Source organism: Camarhynchus parvulus, chromosome 10 (assembly GCF_901933205.1).
Source record: "Camarhynchus parvulus chromosome 10, STF_HiC, whole genome shotgun sequence".
NCBI classification, from domain to species: domain Eukaryota; kingdom Metazoa; phylum Chordata; class Aves; order Passeriformes; family Thraupidae; genus Camarhynchus; species Camarhynchus parvulus.
In genome coordinates this window covers 3,163,660-3,187,351 of record NC_044580.1, presented here as the reverse complement: position 1 = coordinate 3,187,351, position 23,692 = coordinate 3,163,660, and the positions used below count along the sequence as shown (strand labels likewise).

The following is a 23,692-nucleotide window of genomic DNA, read 5'->3' as shown; positions in this document are numbered from 1 at the left end:
GGATTTTTGGGAAAGGGGAGAGGATCCCGGCTTGCATCCCAAAAAACCGCGGGATTTGCTCATCCAGAGGGGTTTGGATCACAGCACACCCCAAAATTCCAGCCCCGGGAGGGAGATGGGAGCCAGAATTCCTTTGGTTTTTTGGGATAACCCCCCCTCAAATTCCTCATCCGAGGGGAGAGCGGCGCTCCGGGAGTTCTGGGGTTATCCCTGGAATTCGGGATCCCGGGAGAAGCGGAGCCTCTGTTCGCTCCTTATCAGCGCCGAGCCCAAACAATCCCCTCGGCTCCGCGGCTCCGCGGCTCCTGCCGGGATAAACAATTCCCAAAAACCCGCCGGGAACGCTCATCCCGACCCCTCGCACCTCGGAAATGACGGGGGCGCGCTCAGGGGCGCCCTTGGAATTCCAGAGCGGGGGGAGCTGGGCTGGTTCCCAGCGGGATATAAGCGCGGGGCCGAGGCTCGGCGCTGGGAATCCCAAGGATTTTCCGGGATGCGCTCCCACATCCGCCTCCTCCTGGCGCTGCTCTGCGCGGCCCCCGCGGCCTCGGCGCCTCCGCCCTGGGAGCCGGCGTGGAGCGATCCCAATCCCAATCCCTGGGGCTGGGGGGACGAGCAGCCGCGTTCCCATTCCCGGCCGCATTCCCGAGCGCAGCTCCCGGTGGAAGTTCAGTGCCAGGAGGCGCAGCTGGTGGTGACCGTGCACCGGGACCTGTTCGGCACCGGCCGCTTGGTCAGCGCCGCCGAGCTCAGCCTGGGCCCCGCCGCCTGCAAGCATTCCCGCCTGGATCCATCCCAAAAAACCGTCACCTTCAGCGCCGGCCTGCACGAGTGCGGCAGCACCGTCCAGGTGAGCCCCGCCTCTCATCCCCGGCATTCCCAACGGGATTCCCAACGGGATTCCCAACGGGAGCGGCTCCCGGGGTCCTGGGGATTCCCGGGTTTGAGTCTTGTCCCGATCCCGGCATTCCCACCGGGAGCGGCTGCCGGGTCCCTGAAAATCCCTGGTTTAGAGGGAGACCCAGGTGAGTCCCGCCCCGATCTCGGGATTTCGCTCCTATCCTGGGATTCCCCACCGGGAGCGGCTCCCGGGGTTGTCCGGATCCCAGGTTTTGAGGGAGATCCAGGTGAGTCCTGTCCCGATCCCGGGATTCCCACCTGGATCGGCTCCCGGGATCGTGCGGATTTCCCCAGTCCTTGTCCCGATCCCGGGATCCCGCCCGGGAGAGGCTCCAGGAGATCCCGGCGTGTCGGGGGAAATCCAGGTGAGTCCCGTTCCCATCCCGGGATTCCCACCGGAATTCCCACCGGGAGCGGCTCCCGGGCTCGTGCAAATCCCAGATTTAGGGGGAGATCCAGGTGAGTCGCTGTTCCCATCCCGGGATTTCCAACTGGAGCCGCTCCCGCGGTGTCCGGGGAGATCCAGGTGAGTCCTGTCGGGAACCCGGAATTCCCACCGGGAGCGGCTCCCGGGATCGTGCGGATTCCCGAGTCCTTGTCCCGATCCCGGGATCCCGCCCCGATCCTGGGATTCCACCCGGGAGAGGCTCCAGGAGATCCGGAGGTGCCGGGGGAGATCCAGGTGAGTCCCGTTCCCATCCCGGGATTCCGCTCCTATCCCGGAATTCCCACCTGGAGCGGCTCCCGGGGTTGTCCGGATCCCAGATGAGAGATCCCCGTGAGTCCCGTTCCCATCCCGGGATATCTCCCGGGAAATCGCGGGATGTGGGACAATCCGGGTGAGTCCTGTCCGGATCCCGAAATTCCCGCCGGGAGCGGCTCCGGGGCCGCGCCTGTTCCCGGTTTCGCGGAGATCCAGGGGCTGGATCCGGGATCGTTCCAGGGGAAGGAGCCGCCGCGATTTCCTGGGAATTTGAGCGGTTTTCCCGCAGCTTTTCCCATTCCTCTGGGAAAAGCCTCTTTTCCCTTGGGTTTAATTCAACTCCCTAAAAACTGTTATTTTCCATTCCTTTTCCCCCTTTTCCACCCCATTTCCACCCCATTTCCCCCCTTTTCCATCCCTTTTCCCCCTTTTCTCCCTTTTCCACCCCATTCCCCCCTTTTCCATCCCTTTTCCCCCATTTCCATGAATTCCCCCAGCATTCCCAGTCAGCCCAGTGGTGCTGCTGGGATGAGGAGCGGCCTCTCCTGTGGAATTCCCCACTTTTATTCTCAAATCACCCTGAATTCCCCGATTTCTTGGAATTCCCACTCACCCTGCTGACACCCCTGACTGGAGACCCATGGAATCCCTGGTTTTTATTCCCAGATTCCCCCATTTCTTTCAATTCCCTCATTTTCTGGGTTCTCTTTTCCCATGGATTTCCCAGTTTTCATTCCCGGATCACCCCAGATTTCCTCATTCCTTCCACTTCCCGCTCACTCGGGGTTAAGGAACCCCTTTTTCCCCAAATTCCCGGTTTTCATTCCCATATCACTCTGGATCCCCTCATTTCTTTCAATTCCTGCATTTTCTGGATTCTCTTTTCCCATGGAATTCCCGGGTTTTATTCCCAGATCACCCCAGATTCCCTGATTTCTTCCGCTTCCCTCTCACTCGGGATTGAGGAACACTTTTCCCACAGAATTCCCAGTTTTTATTCCCAGATTCCCTCATTCCTTCCGCTTCCCTCTCACTCGGGATTGGGGAGCCCCTTTTCTTCTGGAATTCCCGGGTTTCATTCCCAGGTCACTCCGGATTCCCTGATTTACCGGACGCTCCTGAGCTACGATCCCAGCCCCGGCAGCAACCCGGCCATCGTGCGCAGCGACCCGGCCGTCATCCCCATCGAGTGCCACTACCCCAGGTGCTCCCGGATCCCATCCTGCCTTCCCAGCATTCCCAGGAATCCCATTTTCATCCTGGATCCCATCCTGCCTTGCCAGCCCTCCCAGGAATCCCATTCCCGTCCTGGCATCCCTTCCTGGCCTTCCCAGGAATCCCGTTCCCATCCCAGATCCCATCACAGATTCCCGGCATTCCCAGGAATCCCATTCCCATCCTGGGGTCCCTTCCTAGCATTCCCAGGGATCCCATTGCTATCCTGGGATCCCATCCTGACTTCCCGTCATTCCTGGGAAACCCATTCCTGTCCCGGATCCTATCCCAGATTCCCAGCATTCCCAGGAATCCCATTCCCATCCAGGGATCCCATCCCAGATTCCCAGCATTCCCAGGAATCCCATTCCCATCCCGGATCCCATCACAGATTGACGGCATTCCCAGGAATCCCATTCCCATCCTGTATCCCTTCCCAGATTCCCAGTGTCCCATTCCCATTTCCAATTCCCTTTCCCAGGTGGGATAATGTCACCAGCAGCTCCCCATTCCCACTGTCCCCATTCCTGCCCCACTGTCCCCATTCCCAGTGTCCCATTCCCATTCCCACTGTCCCATTCCCATATCACAATCCCATTCCCTTCTCCAGGTGGGATAATGTCACCAGTGGCTCCCCATTCCCAGTGTCCCCATTCCCAATTTCTCCATTTCCATCCCGATGTCCCCATTCTTGTCCCAGTGTCCTATTCCCAGTTTCCCAATCCCCAGTGTCCCCATTCCATCCCAGTGTCCCCATCCCAATCCCATTCCTGATCCCATTCCCGACCCCATTCCCTTTTCCAGGCAGGATAACATCTCCAGGAGCTCCCAATTCCCAATGGCCCCATTCCCATTCCCGATCCCATTCCCGACCCCATTCCCTTTTCTGGGCAGGATAACGTCTCCAGGAGCTCCCCATTCTCAATGGCCTCATTCCATCCCAGTGTCTCCATCCCAATCCCATTCCTGATCCCATTCCCGATCCCATTCCCAATCCCATTCCAACCCCATTCCCTTTTCCAGGCGGGATAACGTCTCCAGCGGCTCCATCCGTCCCACCTGGGCTCCCTTCAACTCGGCTCTGGCCTCCCAGGAGAAGCTCCTGTTCTCCCTGCGCCTCATGAACGGTGCGGGATCGGGGCTTTCCCACACTTCTCCTCCTTTCCTGTCCCTTTTCCCTCCCCTTCCCATCTCTTTTCTCCCTTTTCCATCCCCACTTTTCCCGACATTTTCCCCTTTTTCCCCCTTTTCCCCTTCCCCATACCTTTTCCCCCTTTCCTATACCTTGTCCCCTTTTTCCCCTTTTCCCCATTTCTCCATCCCTTTTCCCCTTCAGGGTGGGTTTGGGGTTGACCCCATTGGGTTTTCCAGAGGACTGGAGCTCCAAGAGGGTCTTTTCAGGATTCCCCCTTTTCCAGCCCTTTTCCCCCTTTCCCCCCATTTCTCCATCCCCTTTTCCCCCTTTTCCATCCCTTTCCCATCTGTTTTCCCCTTTGGGATCGCTTTGGGGTTGATCCTGTGGGGTTTTCCAGAGGACGGGAGCTCAGACCGGGATTTCTCGGGATTCCCCCTTTCCCATCCCTGTTCCCATTGGGTTTTCCATAGGACTGGAGCTCCAAGTGTCAATTTTTCAGCATTCCCCTTTTCCCATCCCTTTTCCCCTTTTGGGGTCGCTTTGGGGTTGATCCTGTGGGGTTTTCCAGAGGACTGGAGCTCAGAGAGGGATTTCCTGGGATTCCCCCTTTCCCATCCCTCTTCCCCTTTTGGGGTCACTTTGGGGTTAATCCCGTGGGGTTTTCCAGAGGACTGGAGCTCAGAGTGGGATTTTTTGGGATTCTCCCTTTCCCACCCCTTTTTCCCTTTTGGGATCAGTTTGGGGCTGACCCCGTGGGGTTTTCCAGAGGACTGGAGCGCGGAGCGGGATCTCTCGGCGTTCCGCCTGGGCGACGTGCTGAACATCCAGGCCGAGGTGGGCGCCCACAGCCACGTCCCGCTGCGGCTCTTCGTCGACTCCTGCGTGGCCACGCTGGGCCCCGAGCGGGCACCGAGCCCCACTACGCCATCATCGACTTCAACGGGTGCGCCGGGGCTGCTGGGGACATCTGGGGACATCTGGGGACATTTGAGGGTGTTCTGGAGACATCTGGGGATGCTTAGGGTTTATGGGGAAGGTGGCAGCTCATCCTGCCCCACTACGCCATCATCAACTTCAATGGGTGCGCCGGGGCAGCTGGGGACATCTGGGGACATTTGGGGATATTTGGGGACATTTGGGGATATTTGGGGATGTTTTGGGGATGTTTGGGGACACTTTGAGGTCTGGGGGACACCCAGGGGGTGGTGAGCTCTCCTTGTCCCGCTACGCCATCATCGATTTCAACGGGTGCGCTGGGGCTCTTGGGGACATCTGGGGACGTTTGGGGACATCTGGGTGCATTTGGGGATGGTTTGGGGACATTTGGGGATGTTTGGGGATGGTTTGGGGACCCCTCAACGGGTACACTGGGGACATTTGGGGACCTCTGGAGATGTTTGGGGTTAATTTGGGGACATTTGGGGACAATTTGGGGTCAGGGACACAGTCAGGGGGTGGTGACACCTCGTCCCTCCCCACTACTCCGTCATCTACTTCAATGGGTGGGTTTGGGGACCTTTGGAGACCTTTGGGCACAGTTTGGGGACATTTGGGGACAATTTGGGGTCTGGGGGGACACACGGGGTGGTGACTTCAATGAGAGAGCTGGGGACATTTTGGGCACATTTTGAGATCTAGGAGGTGCTGAGCACTTGTCGCTTCCCCAGCCGATCTGGGGACACTTGGGGACGCCGCAGTGCCAGCCAGGGCTGTGACCCTTCTGTCCCCAGGGCTGTGACCCTGCTGTACCTGGGGCCATGTCCCCGTTGTCCCCATGAGTGTGACCCTGCTGTCCCCAGGGCTGTGACCGTTCTGTCCCCATGGCTGTGTCCCACTGTCCCCAGGGCTGTGACCGTTCTGTCCCCATGACTGTGACCCCACTGTCCCCATGGCTGTGACCCCATGGCTGTGACCCTGTCCCTATGGTGTGACCCTGCTGTCCCCATGGTGTGACCCTGTCCCCATGGTGTGACAGCTGCCTGGTGGACGGGCGCTCCGATGCCACCAGCTCGGCCTTTGTCACCCCCCGGCCGCGGCAGGACGTGCTGCGCTTCCAGATCGACGCCTTCCGCTTCGCCGGCGACCCCCGCAGCCTGGTAAGGCCCCGGGGACACCCCGGGGACACCCCGCTGTCCCCAGCGCCACCCCGGTGGCCCCGCGGTGTCCCCAGCAGTGTCCCCTGGCGCAGATCTACATCACGTGCCACCTGAAGGTGACACCGGCCGAGCAGAGCCCGGATGCGCTGAACAAGGCCTGCTCCTTCAGCAAGGCGCGCAACACGTGAGTGTCACCTCCCTGGTGTCACCTCCATAGTGTCACCTCCCCAGTGTCACCTCTGTAATGTCACCTCCCTGGTGGCACCTCCCCAGTGTCACATCCATAGTGTCACCTCCCTGGTGGTGCCTCCCTGGTGGCATCTCCGTGGTGGCACCTCTGTGGTGTCACCTCCCTGGTGGCGCCTGCCCACCCCGGTGGCACTGGCTGACGGTGTCACCTCCCTGGTGGCAGCTGGGCGCCCGTGGAGGGGACAAGGGACATCTGCAGCTGCTGCGAGCTGGGCAACTGTGGCCGGAGGCCAGCAGAGCCCTGGAACGGCCACCGCTACCGCAGACACGCCGGGGACGGTGAGGGGACAGCAGGGGACAGCGTGGGGACATGGGGACACTGGGGATACCAGGGACATGGGGACATGGGGACATTGGGATGGGGGACAGCGGGACAGGAGGACAGTGGGATGTGGGGACAGGGGGACATGGGGACTGTGGAGAGGGGCTGATCCCTCCTCACTGTCCCCACTGTCCCCTCTCTCCCCTCACTGTCCCTCACTGTCCCCTCTCTCCCCTCACTGTCCCTCACTGTCCCTTGTCCCCAGGTGCCACCTCCGAAGCTGACGTTGTCATCGGTCCCGTGCTGCTCTCGAGTGCCCAGCGTGGCCAGCGCCCCGAGGGCCAGCAGGGTGAGTGCCTGAGGTGACACCGGTGACACTGGGTGACACTGGGTGACACCAATGACACCGGGTGACACTGGTGACACCGGTGACACTGGGTGACACCAATGACACTGGCTGACACTGGGTGACACTGGGTGACACTGGGTGACACCAATGACACCGGGTGACACCGGTAACACCAGCTGGCACCGGTGACAATCCCCGCTCCCCTCCGTGTCACTCGGTGTCCCTTTGCAGGCACTGTGGCACCGCTGGCTGTGGGGACAGCGCTGGCCTGTGCGGTGGCCGGCGTGGCCGTGGCTGGAGCCGCGCTGGCCATCGGCCTCAGGCGCCGGAATTCCCTGTGAACCCCGGAATGACCGACGGAAATGCCGATAAATCCCACAAGGACCAATGGAAATCCCAAACAATCCCACAAGGACCTATGGAAATCCTGATAAATCCCACAAGGACCAATGGAAATGCCGATAAATCCCACAAGGACCAGCAGAATTCCCAATAAATGCCACAAGGACCGATGGAAATCCCGATAAATCCCATGACCCACGGTGTTCGAGGGGTCACTCTGGGAGGGAATCCCGGGAATGGGGCGGGGAGGGTGACCAGTCCTGTCCCAATGTCCCCATTCTCATCCCAGTGTCCCCTTCCCATCCCAATGTCCCCATTCCCGTCCCAGTTGTCCCAATTCCAGTGTCACCATTTCCAGTGTCTCCATTCCCATCCCAGTGTACCCAATCCCATGTCCCCAATCCCAGTGTCCCCATTCCCATCCCGATGTCCCCATTCCCATCCCAATGTCCCCATTCCCATGCTGATGTCCCCAGTCCCACTGTCCCCATTTCCACTGTCCCCATTCCTGTCCCAGTGTCCCCATTCCCAATGTCCCCAATCCCATTCCCAATGTCCCCAATCTCAATGTCCCCATTCCCAATGTCCCCATTCCCATTCCCAATGTCCCCATTCCCATTCCCAAGGTCCCCAATCTTGATGTCCCCATTCCACTCCCAATGTCCCCATTCCCAATCCCACTGTGTCCCACTGTCCCCATTCCCAGTGCCCCCATTCCCAATGTCCCCAATCCTGTTCCCAGTGTCCCCATCCCATTCCCAATGTCCCCATTCCCAGTGTCCCCATTCCCAATCCCAATGTCCCCAATCCAGTGTCCCCATTCCCAATGTCCCCATTCCATTCCCAGTGTCCCCATTCCCAATCCCACTGTCCCCATTCCCAATGTTCCCATTCCCAAGGTCCCCAATCCCATTCTCAGTGTCCCCATTCCATTCCCATTCCCAGTGTCCCCATTCCCAGTGTCCCCATTCCCAATCCCAATGTCCCCAATCCAGTGTCCTCATTCTCAATGTCCCCAATCCCATTCCCAGTGTCCCCATTCCCAGCGTCCCCATTCCCAATCCCAATGTTCCCAATCCAAGTGTCCCCATTCCATTCCCAATGTCCCCATTCCCAATCCCAATGTCCCCAATCCCATTCCCAGTGTCCCCATTCCCAATCCCAATGTCCCCAATCCAAGTGTCTCCATTCCCACTGTCACCATTCCCGACCCCATTCCCAGCCCAAAATTCCCAAATCCCAACTTCCGCTCTCTCCAGCAGGAAAACAGAAAAAAAAACAACCCTAAAAAAATTTATGGGATTTCCCTCCCCAAAATTCCCAGGACTGTTTCTTTCCCCCCACTTGGGGACATTCCCAGAAATTCCCAAGGATTTGTAGGATCACGAGGATTTTATGGAGCGTTTTGGGGGTCCCTGCTTTGATTCCAGCCTTGGATTCCCCCGGGAATGCCGGGAAAATTCAGGATAAAAACGATTCCCAGGAGTCCTCGTGGCTTCCCCTCTTTTTATTGGGAAAAGGGGGAACTTTGGGAACGCAGCGGAGCCACCTCGGGAACTTCCCGGGAAAGGGGACGGGTGACACTCCTGGGGTCCTGCTGCCATCAGGATCTGCAGGGAAAACGGGAAAATCCCATAAAATTCCATGGGGAAGGAGGAAATTCCCAATTGCCACCCCAAATCCCAGAAAATTCCATGGAAAAGGAGGAAAAAACCAACCCCAAATGGGCAAATCCCATAAAATTCCATAGGAAAGGAACAAAATCCCGATTCCTACCCCAAATCCCAGAAAATTCCATGGAAGAGGAACAAAATCCCAATTCTGGCCCCAAATCCCATAAGATTTCATGGAAAAGGAAGAAATTCCTGATTCCCACCCCAAATCCCATAAAATTTCATGGGAAAGGAGGAAATTCCCAATTGCTACCCCAAATTCCAAGGAAAAAGAACAAAATCCTAATTCCAAAAATAACCACCCCAAAAAATCCCCAATTCAAAAAAATCCCCATTCCAAAAATCCCCATCCCCCAAAAATGGGGATTTTTTTGGGATTGGGATTTTTTGGGATGAGGGAATTTTGGGATGAGGGTTTTTTGGGGATTTGGGTTTTTTTGGGATGGAGGATTTTTGGGATCAGGGTTTTCTGGGGTTGGGTTTTTTTTGGGATTGGGGTTTTTTTTTGGGATGGAGTTTTTTGGGATGGGGTTTTATTTGGCTCGGGGTTTTTGGGATGGTTTTTTGTTTTGAGATGGGGTTTTTTTTGGAATTGGGATTTTTTTCAGGATTTTTTTGGGGATGAGGATTTTTTGGAATGGGTTTTTTTGGGATGGGGTTTTTTTCTGGGATGGCGGGTTTTTTTAATTGGGTTTTTTGGGGATCGGGGCTTTTCGAGACAGGGATTTTTTGGGATTGGGGATTTTTTCGGGATGGGGTTTTTTGGGAGTTTTTTGGGATCAGGGTTTTTTTTGAATTGGGGTTTTATTTGGGATGGGGGATTTTTAGGATGGGGTTTTTTGGGGGATGGGTTTTTGGGCTCCGGGTTTTTTAGGATCAGGGTTTTTTTTTAATTTGGGTTTTTTTGGACTTGGGTTTTTTTGGGATCAGGTTTTTTTTGAATGGGTTTTTTTTGGGCTCAGTTTTTTTTGGGATCAGGTTTTTTGGGCTGGGTTTTTTGGGGGGGGATGGGGTTTTTTTGGGTTTTTTGGGGGGGATGGGGGTTTTTGGGATTTTTTTTTGGGAGATAGGGTTTTTTGGGATCAGGTTTTTTTTATTTGGGTTTTTTTGGGCTTGGGTTTTTTGGGGATCAGAGTTTTTGGGGATGGGATTTTTTGGGGATGGGTTTTTTGGGACCAGGGTTTTTTGGGATGAGTTTTTTTGTGATGGGATTTTTTGGGATGGGATTTTTTGGGGGATGGGATTTTTTTTGGGATGGGTTTTATTTGGGCTCAGGGTTTTTTAGGATCACGGGTATTTTTATTTGGGTTTTTTTGGACTTGGGTTTTTTTGGGATCAGGGTTTTTCGGGATGGGTTTTTTTTGGGATCAGGTTTTTTTGGGATGGTTTTGGGTTTTTTTTTGTGATGGGGTTTTTTGGATGGGGTTTTTTTTCATGATGGGGTTTTTTGGGATGGGGTTTTTTTGGGATGGGTTCTATTTGGGGTGAGGAATTCCTTACTGGGCGATGCGGCAGTTGGAGGCGGACACGAAGCGCCCGGTGTAGTGGATGTGGCAGCGCACGACGTTGTTGGTGAAATCCGACTCCAGCACCAAATATTTGGGATTGACCTGGACCTGGGGTGGGGGAAAAATCCGGGAAAAGGATCCCAGAAATCAACAGGGAAAAAAAACAGGGAAAATCGAGTGGGAATGGGGGAAAGGGAAAAAAAATCCCAAAAGGGAAAAGGAGAATTAGGGGATATCCCAAAATAGGGAAAGGGAAGGGGGAAAAAATCCCAAAAATTAACAGGGAGAAGGAAACTAAAAAAAAATCCCAAAACAGGGAAAAGGAAAGGGAAAAAATCCCCAAATAACCAGGGGAATGGGAAAGTCAGGGGGAAAAAAACCCCAAATATAACCAGGGAAAAGGGAAGGGGGGAAAACCCCCAAAATAACCAGGAAATGGGAAAATAGGGGAAAAAAAACCAAAAAATAAACAGGAAAAAAGAAAGGAAAATAAAAAACCAAAATAATCAGGGAAATGGGAAAATCAGGGTGAAAATTTAAAATATAACCAGGGGAAAGGGAAGGGGGAAAAAATCCCAATATGAGGAAAAGGAAAGGAAAAAAATTCCCCAAAATAACCAGGGAAATGGGAAAATCAGGGGAAAAATCCAGAAAATTAACAGGGAAAAGAGAAGGGAAAAAAATCCAGAAAATTAACAGGAAAAATAAACAGGGGGAAAAGAATCCCAAAATTAACCAGAGAAATAAGAAAATCGGAGGGGGAAAATATCCCAAAAACCAACAGGGAAATGGAAAAATCAGGAAGAAAAATCCAAAAAATAAACAGGGAACAGGTAAAATAAGGGGGGGAAACCCCCAAAAAATAAACAAAAAATAAACAAAAAAAAACCCCAAAAAATCAAGAAGGAAATGGAAAAATCAGAGGGAAAAACTCAAAAAATAAACCAGGAAGAGGTAAAATAAACTGAGGGGGGAAAAAATCCCAAAATGAGAGGGAAATGGGAAAATCAGGGGAAAAAAAGACAAAAAAATCAAGAGGGAAACGGAAATCAGGGGAGAAAAACTCCAAAAATAAACAAAATATCCCAAAAATGAAAAGGGAAAATCAGGAAAAAAAATTCCCAAGAAGTCAATAAGGAAATGGGAAAATCAGGGGAAAAAATCTCAAACAATAAACCAGGAACAGGCAAAATAAACAGAGGGAAAAAATAGAGGGAAATGGGAAAATCGGGGGGGAAAACAACCAAAAAATCATGAGGGAAGGGGAAACTGGGGAAAAAAACCCTTGGGAAATAAAGAAAATATCACAAAAATGAAAAGGAAAATCAGTGGGGGGAAAACCCCAAAAAATAAACAAAAAAAAATCACCAAAAAAATCAAGAGGGAAAGGGAAATCAGGGAGAAAGAAACTCAAAAAAAAAACCCCAAAATACCCCAAAAATGAAAAGGGGAAATCAGGGGGAAAAAAACCTCAAAAAAAACCCTAAATACCCCAAAAATGAAAAGGGGAAATCAGGGGGAAAAAAACTCAAAAAAAACCCTAAATACCCCAAAAATGAAAAGGGGAAATCAGGGGGAAAAAAAACCCAAAAAAACCCCAAAATACCCCAAAAATGAAAAGGGGAAATCAGGGGGGAAAAACCCAAAAAAATAACCCAGGAAAAGGGAAAAAAGCAGGAAAATCACCCTGGAAAAAAATGGCAGGGGTGGGAAAATCCCGATCTGGGCTGGAATTGGGATTTTCCACCCCAAAATCCCAGATGCCCCAAATGTCCCCAACCTTGAGGATGTAGTTCCCAGGGGGGACGTCGGTGATGTCGATCCACTGGCAGTCGATGTCGGCGTTGTAGGTGTCATAACAGCCCGGGCTGAGCCCCTGCAGGGGAAAATGGGGTGAGAAATGGGGAAATTGGGCAAAAACGGGGGAAAGGGAGAAAAAAGGGAAAAAATGGGGAGAAAAAGGGAGAAAAAAGGTGAAAAAATGGGGGGAAAATGGGGGAGAAAAGGGAAGGCTTGGGTGTTGTAACAGCCTAGGCCTGAGATCCTGCAGGGGGAAATGGGGTTAGAAATGGGGAAATTGGGCAAAAATGGGGGGAAAATGGAAAAATGGGGAAAAAGGGGGCAAATGGGGAAAAAAAGGGAGAAAAATGTTAAAGAATGGGGGGGAAATGGGGAAAATGGGACCAAGAGGGTTCTGTAGGTGGTGGTGTCATAACAGCCCAGGCTGAGACCCTGGGGAGGAAATGGGGTTAGAAAAGGGGAAATTGGGCAAAAATGAGAAAAATGGGGAAAAATTGGGAAAAAACGGGAAAAAAGGGAGAAAAAAGAGGTTAAAAATTGGGGGGAAAATGGGGAAAAACTGGGGGAGAATGGGGGAGAAAAGGGAACCCTCGGGTGTTGTAATAGCCTGGGCTGAGACCCTGCGGGGGGAAATGGGGTGAGAAATGGGGAAATTGGGCAAAAATGAGAAAAATGGGGAAAAATGAGAAAAAAGGGGGGAAAAAAAGGTTAAAAAATTGGCGAAAAAATGGGGAAAAAAGGGGAAAAACAGGGGAGAAAAGGGAACCCCTTTGTCCTCTCAGTGTCACCTGGGTGCGGGCAGTGCAGATGTAGTGCCACAAATGGGGACAAAAGGGACAAAAAAGGGACAAAAAAGGGACAAAAAATGGAGAAAAGGGGACAAAAAAGGGACAAAAAGGGGCAGAAAGTGACAGAAGTGCCAAAGGGTGCTGTCCCCTGGTGTCACCTGGGTGTGGGCGGTGCAGGCGTAGCGCTTGAGGTGGCCGAAGTCGCAGGTGGTGTCCTCCAGGCAGAAGCTGGCCTTGTGTCCCTCGGCCACCCGGCGGCCCGAGGTGACATCCAGCAGGTCGTAGTGGCTGAACTCGGCCATGCTGTGGTAGTGCCTGGGGACATGGGGACACCGTGGGGACACCGTGGGGACACCAAGGGGACATTCAGGGGAACACTCAGGGGACACTCAGGGGACACTCAGGTGACATCCAGCAGGTCGTAGTGGCTGAACTCGGCCAAGCTGTGGTGGTGACTGGGGACACCAAGGGGACACCATGGGGACACCGTGGGGACATCACATGGACAGGCTGGGGACACAGGGACACTGTGGGGACACCAGGGGGAGAGGCTGGGCACACCATGGGAACAGGCTGGGGACACCATGGGCACACTATGGGGACACTATGGGGACAGGCTGGGGACACCATGAAGAGTGTCCACTGTGGGGACATTCAGAGGAACACTCAGGGGACACTCAGGGGACATCCAGCAGGTCATAGTGACTAACTCCACCACGCTGTGGTAGTGCCTGGGGACATGGGGACACCGTGGGCACACTATGGGGACGGACACCGTGGGGACACTATGGGGACACTCAGGGGACACTCAGGGGACATCCAGCAGGTCATAGTGGCTGAACTCCCCCATGCTGTGGTGGTGCCTGGGGACACCATGGGGACACTTTGAGGACGCTCTGGGGACAGGCTGGGGACACTCAGGGGACACTTAGGGGAACAATCAGGGGACAATCATGGGGACAGTCAGGGGACAAGCTGTGGGATAAATCAGGGGACATTCAAGGGGACACTCAGGACACAGCGGGGGCACCCAGGGGACATTCAGAGGAATAATCAGGGCACAATCAAGGGACACTCTGGGGACACTCAGGTGACATCCAGCAGGTCGTAGTGGCTGAACTTGGCCATGCTGTGGTGGTGCCTGGGGACACCAGGGGGACACTTTGGGGACGTTCAGAGGACAATCAGGGCAATGGGGCAATCATGGGGACAGTGAGGGGACACTCAGGGGACAGTCATGGGCAGAGCCAGGGGACAACCAAAGGAATATCTGGGGACACTCAGGGGACACTCAGGGGACATCCAGCAGGCCATAGTGGGTGAACTCAGCCGTGCTGTGATGGTGTCTGGGGACATCATGGGGACACCATGGGGACGTTCAGGGGAACACTCAGGGGACAATCAGGGGACAGTCAGAGGACAGCAGGGCACAGTCAAGAGACAGTGGGGACAATCAGGGGACATTGAGGGGACATTGAGGGGACTCCTCCACGCTGTGGTAGTGCCAGGGGACACCATGGGGACAGGCTGGGGACAGCTGGGGACACTCACTGGTGGCAGCTGTGCCACTGCCACCATCATGAATGGTGGCACTGGGGACAAAGAGCTGAAGGAAGACCCCAAAACAAAGCCACCAAATGGGGAAATGCCACCAAAGTGCCACCAAAGGCCTTGGAGCTGCCACTGGTGTTGGTGCTGGTGTTGGGGACAGCCGGGGACACTCACTGGTGGCAGCTGTGCCACTGCCAGCGGTGGCGGGGCTGGCTGGGCAGGAAGTCGGCCGTGCCCTGGTTCTTGACGCGCTGCGGGAAGCGCAGCAGCACCCGCACGTCGTAGTCGGTGGCCTCGGCCGCGTACGCCGTGCTGGGGACGGGGACAGGGGACACCGCTGGCACTGCTGGCGCCGCCCCGGCCCCTGCCCTCGGGGGCAATTCCCTTTTCCACAGGGAACTCTCTCCCGTGGGAAAGGAAGGGAGGAAATTCTGGGCTTGTTCCCGATGTCTTTTGCTTTTCCTTTTCCTTTTCCTTTTCCTTTTCCTTTTCCTTTTCCTTTTCCTTTTCCTTTTCCTTTTCCTTTTCCTTTTCCTTTTCCCCTTCCCCTTCCCTTCCCTTCCCTTCCCTTCCCTTCCCTTCCCTTCCCTTCCCTTCCTTCCCTTCCCTTCCCTTCCCTTCCCTTCCCTTCCTTTCTCCCTTTTCCCATTTCCCTTTTCCCTTTTCCATTCCCTTTTTCCCTTCCTTTTTTCCCTTTTTTCTTCCCCCTTTTTTTCCCTTTCCCCCCTTTTTTCTTACCCCTTTTATCCCCTTTTTCCCTCCCCTCCCTCCACCCTTCACTTCCCTCTTCCCTTTCCCATTTCCCCCTTTTTCCCTTCCCTTTTCCCTCTCCCCCATCCCTCCCTCTCCCCTTTTCCCCTTCCCTCCTCCTCCCTCTCCCCCATCAGCACCTCCCCCTTCCCCACCCCCAACCCGACCCTCTCTCCCTGGGGTATTCCCATCTCCCCTCATCCCAGGATTCCCCCCTCCATCTCCCTCTCCCCCTCATCCCAGAATTCCCTCTGTCCCCATCTCCCCTCACTTCACCCCCATCCCCCCATCCCCTCCTTCCCAAAATTTCCCCATTTCCCGCTCACCCCAGCCCCCTTCGCCCCCCTCCCTCCCCGCTTTTCTCCCCTCATCCCCCCAGCCCCAGAGCGCTCCCATTCCCAGGAATCCTCTCTCCCATTCCCAGGAATCCTCCCTCTCCCATTCCCGGGAATCCTCCCCCCATTCCCAGGAATCCTCTCCCCCATTCCCAGGAATTCTCTCCCATTCCCAGAATCCTTTCTGGCATTCCCGGGAATCTTTTCTCTCCCATTCTCGGAATCCCATCCCACATTCCCAAGATCCCATCTCTCCCATTCCCATATCCCATGTCCGATATCCCATGTCCCATTCCTGGATCCCGTGTCCCATATCCCATATCCCATACGCCCTATCCCCTATCCCGTATCCCATATCCCATATCCCATATCCCATATCCCATATCCCATATGCCCTATCCCATATCCCGTATCCCATATTCCCATATCCCATGTCCCATATCCTGTGTCCCTTGTGTCCCTCGTATCCCATCTCCCCTGCATTCCCGTGTCCCGTGTCCATGTGTCCGTGTGTCCTTGTGTCTGTGTGTCAGTGTGTCCATGTGTCTGTGTGTCCGTGTGTCCGTGTGTCCCTGGTGTGTCCATGTGTCCGTGTGTCTGTGTCTGTGTGTCCGTGTGTCCATGTGTCCCCGGTGTGTCCATGTGCCCCCGGTGTGTCAGTGTGTCGGTGTGCCCCTGGTGCGTCAGTGTGTCCACGTGTCCGTTTGTCCCCGGTGTGTCCCAGGTGTGTCCCCGGTGTGTGCCCGGTGTGTCTGTGTGTCCTCGGTGTGTCGCTGTGTCCGTGTGTCCCCGGTGTCCGTGTGTCCGTGTGTCCCCGGTGTGTCCCAGGTGTGTCCCGTGTCCCCAGTGCGTCCCTGGTGTGTCTGTGTGTCCCTGGTGTGTCCGTGTGTCCCTGGTGTGTCAGTGTGTCCCTGGTGTGTCCCTGGTGTGTCCCCTGTGTGTCCGTGTGTCCCCAGTGTGTCCCCGGTGTGTCCCCGGTGTGTCCGTGTGTTCTCGGTGTGTCCGTGTGTCCATGTCCCCGGTGTGTCCCCGGTGTGTCCCCGGTGTGTCCCCGGTGTGTCCGTGTGTCAGTGCGTCCCATGTGTGTCCCTGGTGTGTCCCCAGTGTGTTCCTGGTGTGTCCCCGGTGTGTCCCTGGTGTGTCCCCGCTGTGTCCCCGGAGTGTCCGTGTGTCCCCAGTGTGTCCCTGGAGTGTCCCCGGCATGTCCCTGGTGTGTCCATGTGTTCCCAGTGTGTCCGTGTGTCCATATCCCTGCTGTGTCCCCGGTGTGTCCCCGGCGTGTCGCACCTGGCCAGGCAGCGCTCCTCAGCGGCGCAGCGCAGCGAGTACAGGTGAGCTCTCTGCACGTACGTGGAGGCCTGAACGTAGTTGGGGTCCGGGACCAGGTCTGGGAGCCCTGCGGGAAACGGGATCAGGATTGGGGAAACCTGGGATTAGGGAAATCCGGGGTCAGATCTGAGACCTTCCGAGAAATGGGATCGGGATTGGGGAAACCTGGGATTGGGGAAATCCAGGATCAGATCTGAGACCTTCCGGGAAACGGGATTGGGACTGAGGAAATCTGGGATCGGATCTGAGACTGGGAAATGGGAAAGGGGATTGGGAAAATCTGGGATTGGGGAAATCTGGGAGCAGACCTGAGACCTGCCGGGAAACGGGATCGGGATTGGGGAAATCTGGGATTGGGGACAATGATTGGGGAACAGAGATTGGGGACAGGGATTGGGGAAATCTGGGAGCAGATCCAAGACTGGGAAATGGGAAACAGGATTGGGGAAATCTGGGCTGGGGAAATCTGGGATCAGATTTGAGACCAGCCAGGAAATGGGATTGGGATTGGGGAAATCTGGGATCGGATCTGAGACCTGCGGGAAACAGGATCGGGATTGGGGAAATCTGGGATTGGGGACAGTGATTGGGGAACGGGGATTGGGAACAGGGATTGGGGAAATCCGGGATAGATCCAGGAGACCTGCCAGGAAATGGGATCAGGATTGGGAACAGGGATTGGGGAAATGCAGGATCAGATCCGAGACATGCTGGGAAATGGGATTGGGATTGAGAACAGGGATTGGAGAAATCTGGGATCAGGTCCAGGAGACCTGCCGGGAAATCGGGAATATGGACTGGGGACAGGTATTGGGGACACCCGGGATCAGATCAGGGAGATCTGCCGGAAAATGAGAATGGGGAATGGGGACGGGGATTGGGGAAATCCAGGATTTGGAACAGGGAACAGGGATTGGGGAAATCCGGGATCAGGTCTGGGAGATCTGCTGGGAAATGGGAACAGGGACTGAGGAAGTCTGGGATCAGATCAGGAAGACCTGCTGGGAAAATAGGGACATCACTGGGGACAGGGACTGGGGACAGCCAGGATCAGACCTGGGGGACCTGAGGGACACAGGGACATCCCCTGGGATTGGGGACACAGCTCCTGGAGACCTGGGCACCTTTGGGATTCGGGTCTGAGCGTGGGGACATCCCTGGGGACAGGGACTGGGGCCATGCTTTTCCCTGGTTTTCCCCATTTCCCCCATTTTTCCCCATTTTTCCTTGTTTTTCCCCATTCTCTCTCATTTTTCCCCATTTCTCCTGGTTTTCCCTCTTTTTTCCCATTTTTTCCCAGTTATTCTCTGTTTTTCCCTATTTTATGCCTGTTTTTCCCCTTTTATCCCCATTTTTCCCCATTTTCCTCTGGTTTTCCCGATTTTGCCCTGGTTTTCCCCTTTTTCCCTCTTTTCCCCATTTTCCCTGTTTTCCCCCATTTTTCCCCATTTCCCTCATTTTTTCCCCACATTTTCTCCATTTTCACCCATTTTCCCCCCAGTTTCCCTCATTTTCCCCCATTTTTCCCCAGTTTTTCCCCATTTCACCCATTTTCCCCCCATTTTCCCCCATTTTTCCCTGGAAAGGAGAACAATGCCTCCTTGTTTCTGGGCCTGCCTTCCCGGGAGGGATCACGTCATTCCTTTGGAGCTCATTTCCTGCCCCATTCCCGCTGATGTAATTCCCGGGGGGACCCAAAAAAAAAAACGGGGAGAGCTCGGAAAAAAACTTCTCCCCCCATCCCTTAAAAAAATTCCTAAAAAAAAACCCATGGAAAACCACCCCAGGCCGGCCAAGGAAAAGTTTTCCATCCTTTTTCAGAATTTTTTCCTCCCTGCTGTTGTTTATTCCAAGGAATTCTTGGAAGCCCCGGAGCGAAATCCGACTCCAGGACCAACGGGGAGTTTTATGGGATTTGGATTTTCCCCTTTCCCGCTGGATTCTGCCCTGGGATGGCCCCGTTGTTTTTATAGGATCTCACTCCTCCTTTTTGGGGTCAAACCTCTGGAATTCATGGGATATCGGGATTCCCACCTCTGGAATTGTCCCCATCCCACCCCAAATTCTGGAGGTTTTTGCTGAGGTTTCCCAAAAATCCAGGGAAAATCGGCCCCAGATCGGGACAATCCCATTGGGAAAAGGTTTTTGGTTTTCCCACCCAGCCCCTCGGCCGCCCCGGGAGCTGCCAGAGGAGATTTCCATCCATTCCCGGGGAAAATCGGGATCATGGGCACTGTTTGTGCAGGTGTATGGGATCAGCGGGAAAATCCCACAGGGAGAACCCCATGGAAAAGTGGGAGTGGGGGAGGCTGGGAATGGTGGGAGTGGGGATGGCCGGAGAGACCAAGGGGATCCCAGCTTCCCATCCCATCAATCCCATTCCCAATCCTAATTCCAGTTCCATTCACAACCCCAATCCAATTCCATCAATCCCAATCCCATCCCCATCTCAATTCCAATCTCATCCCATCCCATTCCACCAATCCCAATCCCATCCCATCCTATCCCAACCCTATCAATCCCAATCCCATTCCCAATCCTAATTCCAGTTCCATTCACAACCCCAATCCCATCCTATCAATCCCAATCCCATCCCCATCTCAATTCCAATCTCATCCCATCCCATTCCATCAATCCCATCCCATCAATCCCAATTCCATCCCATCCCATCCCAATCCCAATCCCTCCTCCATCCCCATGGATTCCCGGGATTCCCAGCCCCCAGAACCACCCCAATCCCAAATCTGACCCCACCACAGGGAGACTTTCCTGGGAATTCCGACACCTCCCGGCCCCTCCGGGGGTGACACCAAACTCCCACTTGGTGGGACCCAAATCCTCAGTGCCCCATGGAATTCCCAAATCCCGCTTTCCTTCCAAACCCAACCCTGGGGACCCAATCCATGGGGTCAGGGAGAAAAACCCTCCTGGAGATGGGATCGGGGTTGGGAAAGCACTGGGGCTGGGATCAGGGTTGGGATCGGGATGAGGAACCCCTGGACATGGGATTGGGGTCAGCATTGGGGTGTGGAACCCCAGGAAGTGGAATTTGGGCAGGGACTGGGGCCAGGAAGTTTTGGAGATGGGATCTGGGTTGGGATCGGGGTGAGGGAACCCCTAGAGATGGGATCGGGGATCAGGAAGCTCCCGGAGATGGGATCCAGGTGGGGATTGGGATGAGGAAACCCCTGGAGATGGGATCTGGGTTGAGATTGGGGTCGGGAAGATTTTGGAGATGGGATCAGGGTTGGGATCAGGACGAGGAACCCCTGGAGACGGGATCAGGATGACGAAACCCCCTGGAAATGGAATCAGGTTTGGGATCCGAGTAGGGAAAATTTTGGGGTCTGGATCCCCTTCCCTTCCCCACCCCCCAGAGCTGCCCCTGTCCCTCCCACCTCTGGATCAGGCCTGGAATTTTCCCAGCCCCCGTTCCCAGATTTCCCCAGGCCCCCATTCCCCCAGAAACCCCAAGAATTCCCGGCTGGAAGCAGCGGGATCGGATTCCGTCCCTCATTAACCCCGGCCGGGGGCCGGCAATGCCGAACATTCCTGGCGGATCCGGCCGGGATTAGGAGGCTCCCGAGGAGCTTTGGCCATGGAATTAATCATTAATAATTAACAATTAACAATTAACACCGGATCCGGTGCCAGCCATCGTTTGCTCCAATTAGGATCCCCAGGAGGTGACAGGGAGGTGACAACATTCCCAAAACACCGCGAGTGGCCCGGAATTTGAGGGGATCAGCTGAATTCCCGTGAAATTTCCCCAGGAAAAGGGGGAAGCTCAGGGAATTTGGGTGTCCCGAATTCCCTGGCAGAGCCACCGACACCTCGCGGGATCCTGGAAGGACACGGACGCTGCCAATGGGGAACTTGGCCGGAATCTTTCCCGGGGAATTTGGCCGGAATCTTTGCCGGGTCATCGGCAGGGCAGCTGTCCTCGAGTGTCCCTCCAGAGCCTTGGGAATTCCAGCATTCCCTGAATGTGTCCCCAAATCCCTTCCATCCTTCACCCCCCGTGCTCCATTCCCAGTTTCTCTGCAATCCCAAAAATCCCCATTCCCAAGTTTTTCCTGCAGCGTTCCCCCTCTGTTTGTGTAGGGCAGGGCTGGGTCCTTCCCACCAACCCAAATCCTCCGGGATGGCTTTTCCCAGAAAGCTGGGATGGGGCTGGGCAGGGCACGGGGTCAGGCTGGGATGGGATTCCCGAGGGATGGGCTGGGAGCGGCTCCGAGGGCTCGAAAACTCTTGGAAAGCTCAGCCCAAATCCATGGGATTTTATCGGGATGGGGAGGGAGCGACCCCAGAGTGACCCCGGAGTAACTGGAGCACGGATCCATCTGTCATTCCCAAATATCTGGGAATGGAGCTTGTCCTGGCTGGGATAACCAGGATCCAGCCCTGTCCCATCCCAAATATCCCATGGAAAAATGGGATCCAGCCTGTCCCATCCCAAATATCCCATGGAAAAATGGGATAAACACCCCACGGATAACCAGGACCCAGCCCCATCCCATCCCAAATATCCCATGGAAAAATGGGACCCAGCCCCATCCCATCCCAAATATCCCATGGATAACTGGGATCCAGCCTGTCCCATCCCAAATATCCCATGGAAAAATGGGATAAACACCCCACGGATAACCAGGATCCAGCCCTATCCCATCCCAAACATCCCATGGAAAAATGGGATCCAGCATGGAGTTACCTGGGACAGACCCCAGGAATGCCCTAGGACACAGCACAGCTCCATCCCATAAATATAGGATTACCTGGAACACAGCCCAACCTCATCCCACAAATTTGGGGTGCCCTGGGACACGGCGCAGCACCATCCCAAAATTATGGGATGACCTGGATACAGCCCAGCCCCAGACCCCGGAGCGAGCCCTGCTCCTCCTCTCCCCGTTCCCATCATTCCCAAACTCCCTGTGGCGAATCCCGGGAATTCCGCCCATCCCAAGGAAACCCCGAACTCACCTCTGGCCCCAAAGCTGGGCCTGTAGACGCTGCCCACGCTGAGCCGGGCTTGGCTGTCAGGGACGGCCTGAGGAATTTCGGGAATGAAGGGCTCGGGATGAGCGACCCCAAAGGATTCGGGCGCCCGGAACGGCGGCTGTGCCTCGTGGGGCGGCGGGAACTGCGCCCCAAATCCCAGATTTTCCATGGATCCCGTGCCGGTTTGCGCCTCGGGGCCGCCGTCGTGGTACAGGCTGTGCGAGTAGCGGCGATCCAGCGGCACTCCCGCCGCTCCGTAGGGATGCGGCTCCTCCCCGAAATCCTCGGGAAGCGCGCGGGGCTGGAGCGGGAACGCCGCCCCCGTCCCTGTCCCCATCGGGGTCCCCATCCCTGTCCTCAGCCCTGTCCCCATAGGTGTCCCTACTCCTGTCCCCATCGATGTCCCCATCCCTGTCCCCATCCCTGTCCCCATAGGCGTCCCCATCCCTGTCCCCATCGCTGTCCCCGCCGCCACCGCGCCCCGCGACGCGGGGACACCCTCGGGGCGCTCCCCGTGCGGTGCCACCCCCGCGGCGACAAAGGGCGGCTGTCCCGCCACCCCCGCGGCGACAAAGGGCGGCTGTCCCGCCGAGGCGAAGGCGAACGACGACACGGCCACCCCCGAGGCTGTCGCCTGCCGCCCGCGCGCCGCTTGTCGCCGCTGTCCCCCCGCGCCGCCGTCGCCCAGCGCTCCGTCCCGCCAGTTGGGCGGCACCTGGCCGAAGCCGAAGGGATGTCGCGCTTGTCCCCGCACTGTCCCCGAGGCGGGGGCCTGGCGGCGGACGCTGCCGGCTGTCCCCGCTGTCCCCGCTGTCCCCGCGGTGCCCGCGGTGCCCGCCAGCCACAGGCGGCTGCCCGCGGGCCGCTCCTGCCCGGCGGGCACGAACTCGGCGCCGCTGTTGAGCAGGCTGTAGAGCCGCCCGTTGTTCTCCCACTGGATCAGCTGCCGCCACGGCTCCTGCGCCGCCGCCAGCAGCAGCAGCGCGGCCCAGAGCGCCCCGCGCCGCCACAGCCCCGCCGCCATCGCCGCCGGACGGCCCCGGGTGGCTGCACCGCTGCTGGCACCGCCGCTGGCACCGCTGGCACCGCTGCTGGCACCGCCGCTGCTGGCACCCCCGGCCGGGGCAGCGCCGCTCGGGCCCGTCCCGCTCGGAGCGCGCCGGGAGCGCGGGGCCGGCAGCGCCTCCTCCTCCTCCTCTCCCTCCTCCTCCTCTTTTTCCTTCTCCTCCTCCTCCTCCTCTTTTTCCTTTTTTTTCCTCCTCCTTTTCTTCCTTCTGCTTCTCCTCCTCTTTCTCCTCTTTTTCCTTCTCCTCCTTTTCCAAGCCTTCCTCCCTCCGCTTCCTTCTCCTCTCCTCCTCCTCCTTTTCCTTCTCCTCCTCCTCTTTTCCTCCTCCTCCTCCTCCTTCTCCTCCTTTTCCTTCCTCTCCTTTTCCAAGCCTTCCTCCCTCCTCCTCCTCCTCCTCCGACCCCGCCTCCTCCTCCTCTTTTTCCTCCCCCTCCTCCTGTCCCTCCTCCTCCTTCTCCTCTTCCAAATCTTCCTCCCTCTCCCTCCTCTCCCTCCTCTTTTTCCTTCTCCTCCTTCTTCTCCTTTTCCAAGCCTTCCTCGTCCTCCTCCTCCTCTCCCTGTTCCTCCTCTTTTTCCTTCTCCCCCTTTTCCGAGCCTTCCTCCCTCTCCCGGGAGGAATCCTGCTGGAATTCGCGGGATT

The 23,692-nt window shown here is 55.9% G+C and overlaps 2 protein-coding genes across 2 annotated transcripts; one reads left to right on the top strand and one right to left on the bottom strand.

Annotated features, from left to right (window-relative positions):
- The first annotated feature begins 493 nt into the window (after window positions 1-493).
- On the top strand, window positions 494-7,250 carry LOC115907497 (zona pellucida sperm-binding protein 3-like). Its single transcript, XM_030955441.1, is given in 10 exon segments — window positions 494-850; window positions 2,689-2,807; window positions 3,842-3,945; window positions 4,720-4,854; window positions 4,857-4,896; window positions 5,929-6,049; window positions 6,142-6,233; window positions 6,462-6,605; window positions 6,836-6,909; window positions 7,141-7,250. Coding segments are annotated over 10 exon segments (1,296 nt in total).
- Window positions 7,251-8,718: 1,468 nt separating this feature from the next.
- LOXL1 (lysyl oxidase like 1) lies at window positions 8,719-22,418 on the bottom strand. Its single transcript, XM_030955360.1, has 7 exons — window positions 21,969-22,418; window positions 16,944-17,052; window positions 14,746-14,883; window positions 13,179-13,335; window positions 12,213-12,308; window positions 10,425-10,540; window positions 8,719-8,861 (listed from the first exon to the last, which is right to left on the bottom strand). The coding sequence occupies exons 1-7, from the start codon at window positions 22,405-22,407 to the stop codon at window positions 8,855-8,857; spliced, it is 1,062 nt and encodes a 353-aa protein (XP_030811220.1). The 5' UTR covers window positions 22,408-22,418; the 3' UTR covers window positions 8,719-8,854.
- Between the last annotated feature and the right edge of the window lie 1,274 nt (window positions 22,419-23,692).

Coding starts and splice junctions, on each gene's coding strand:
- LOXL1 (XM_030955360.1), bottom strand. CDS start 22,407: ATGGGGACAGGGATGGGGACATCGATGGGGACAGGAGTAGGGACACCT. Junction 12,309..13,178: donor CCTGCACCGCCCACACCCAG/GTGACACCAGGG, acceptor TTTCCCCTGCAG/GGGCTCAGCCCGGGCTGTTA. Junction 10,541..12,212: donor CTGGGAACTACATCCTCAAG/GTTGGGGACATT, acceptor CCCCCACCCCAG/GTCCAGGTCAATCCCAAATA.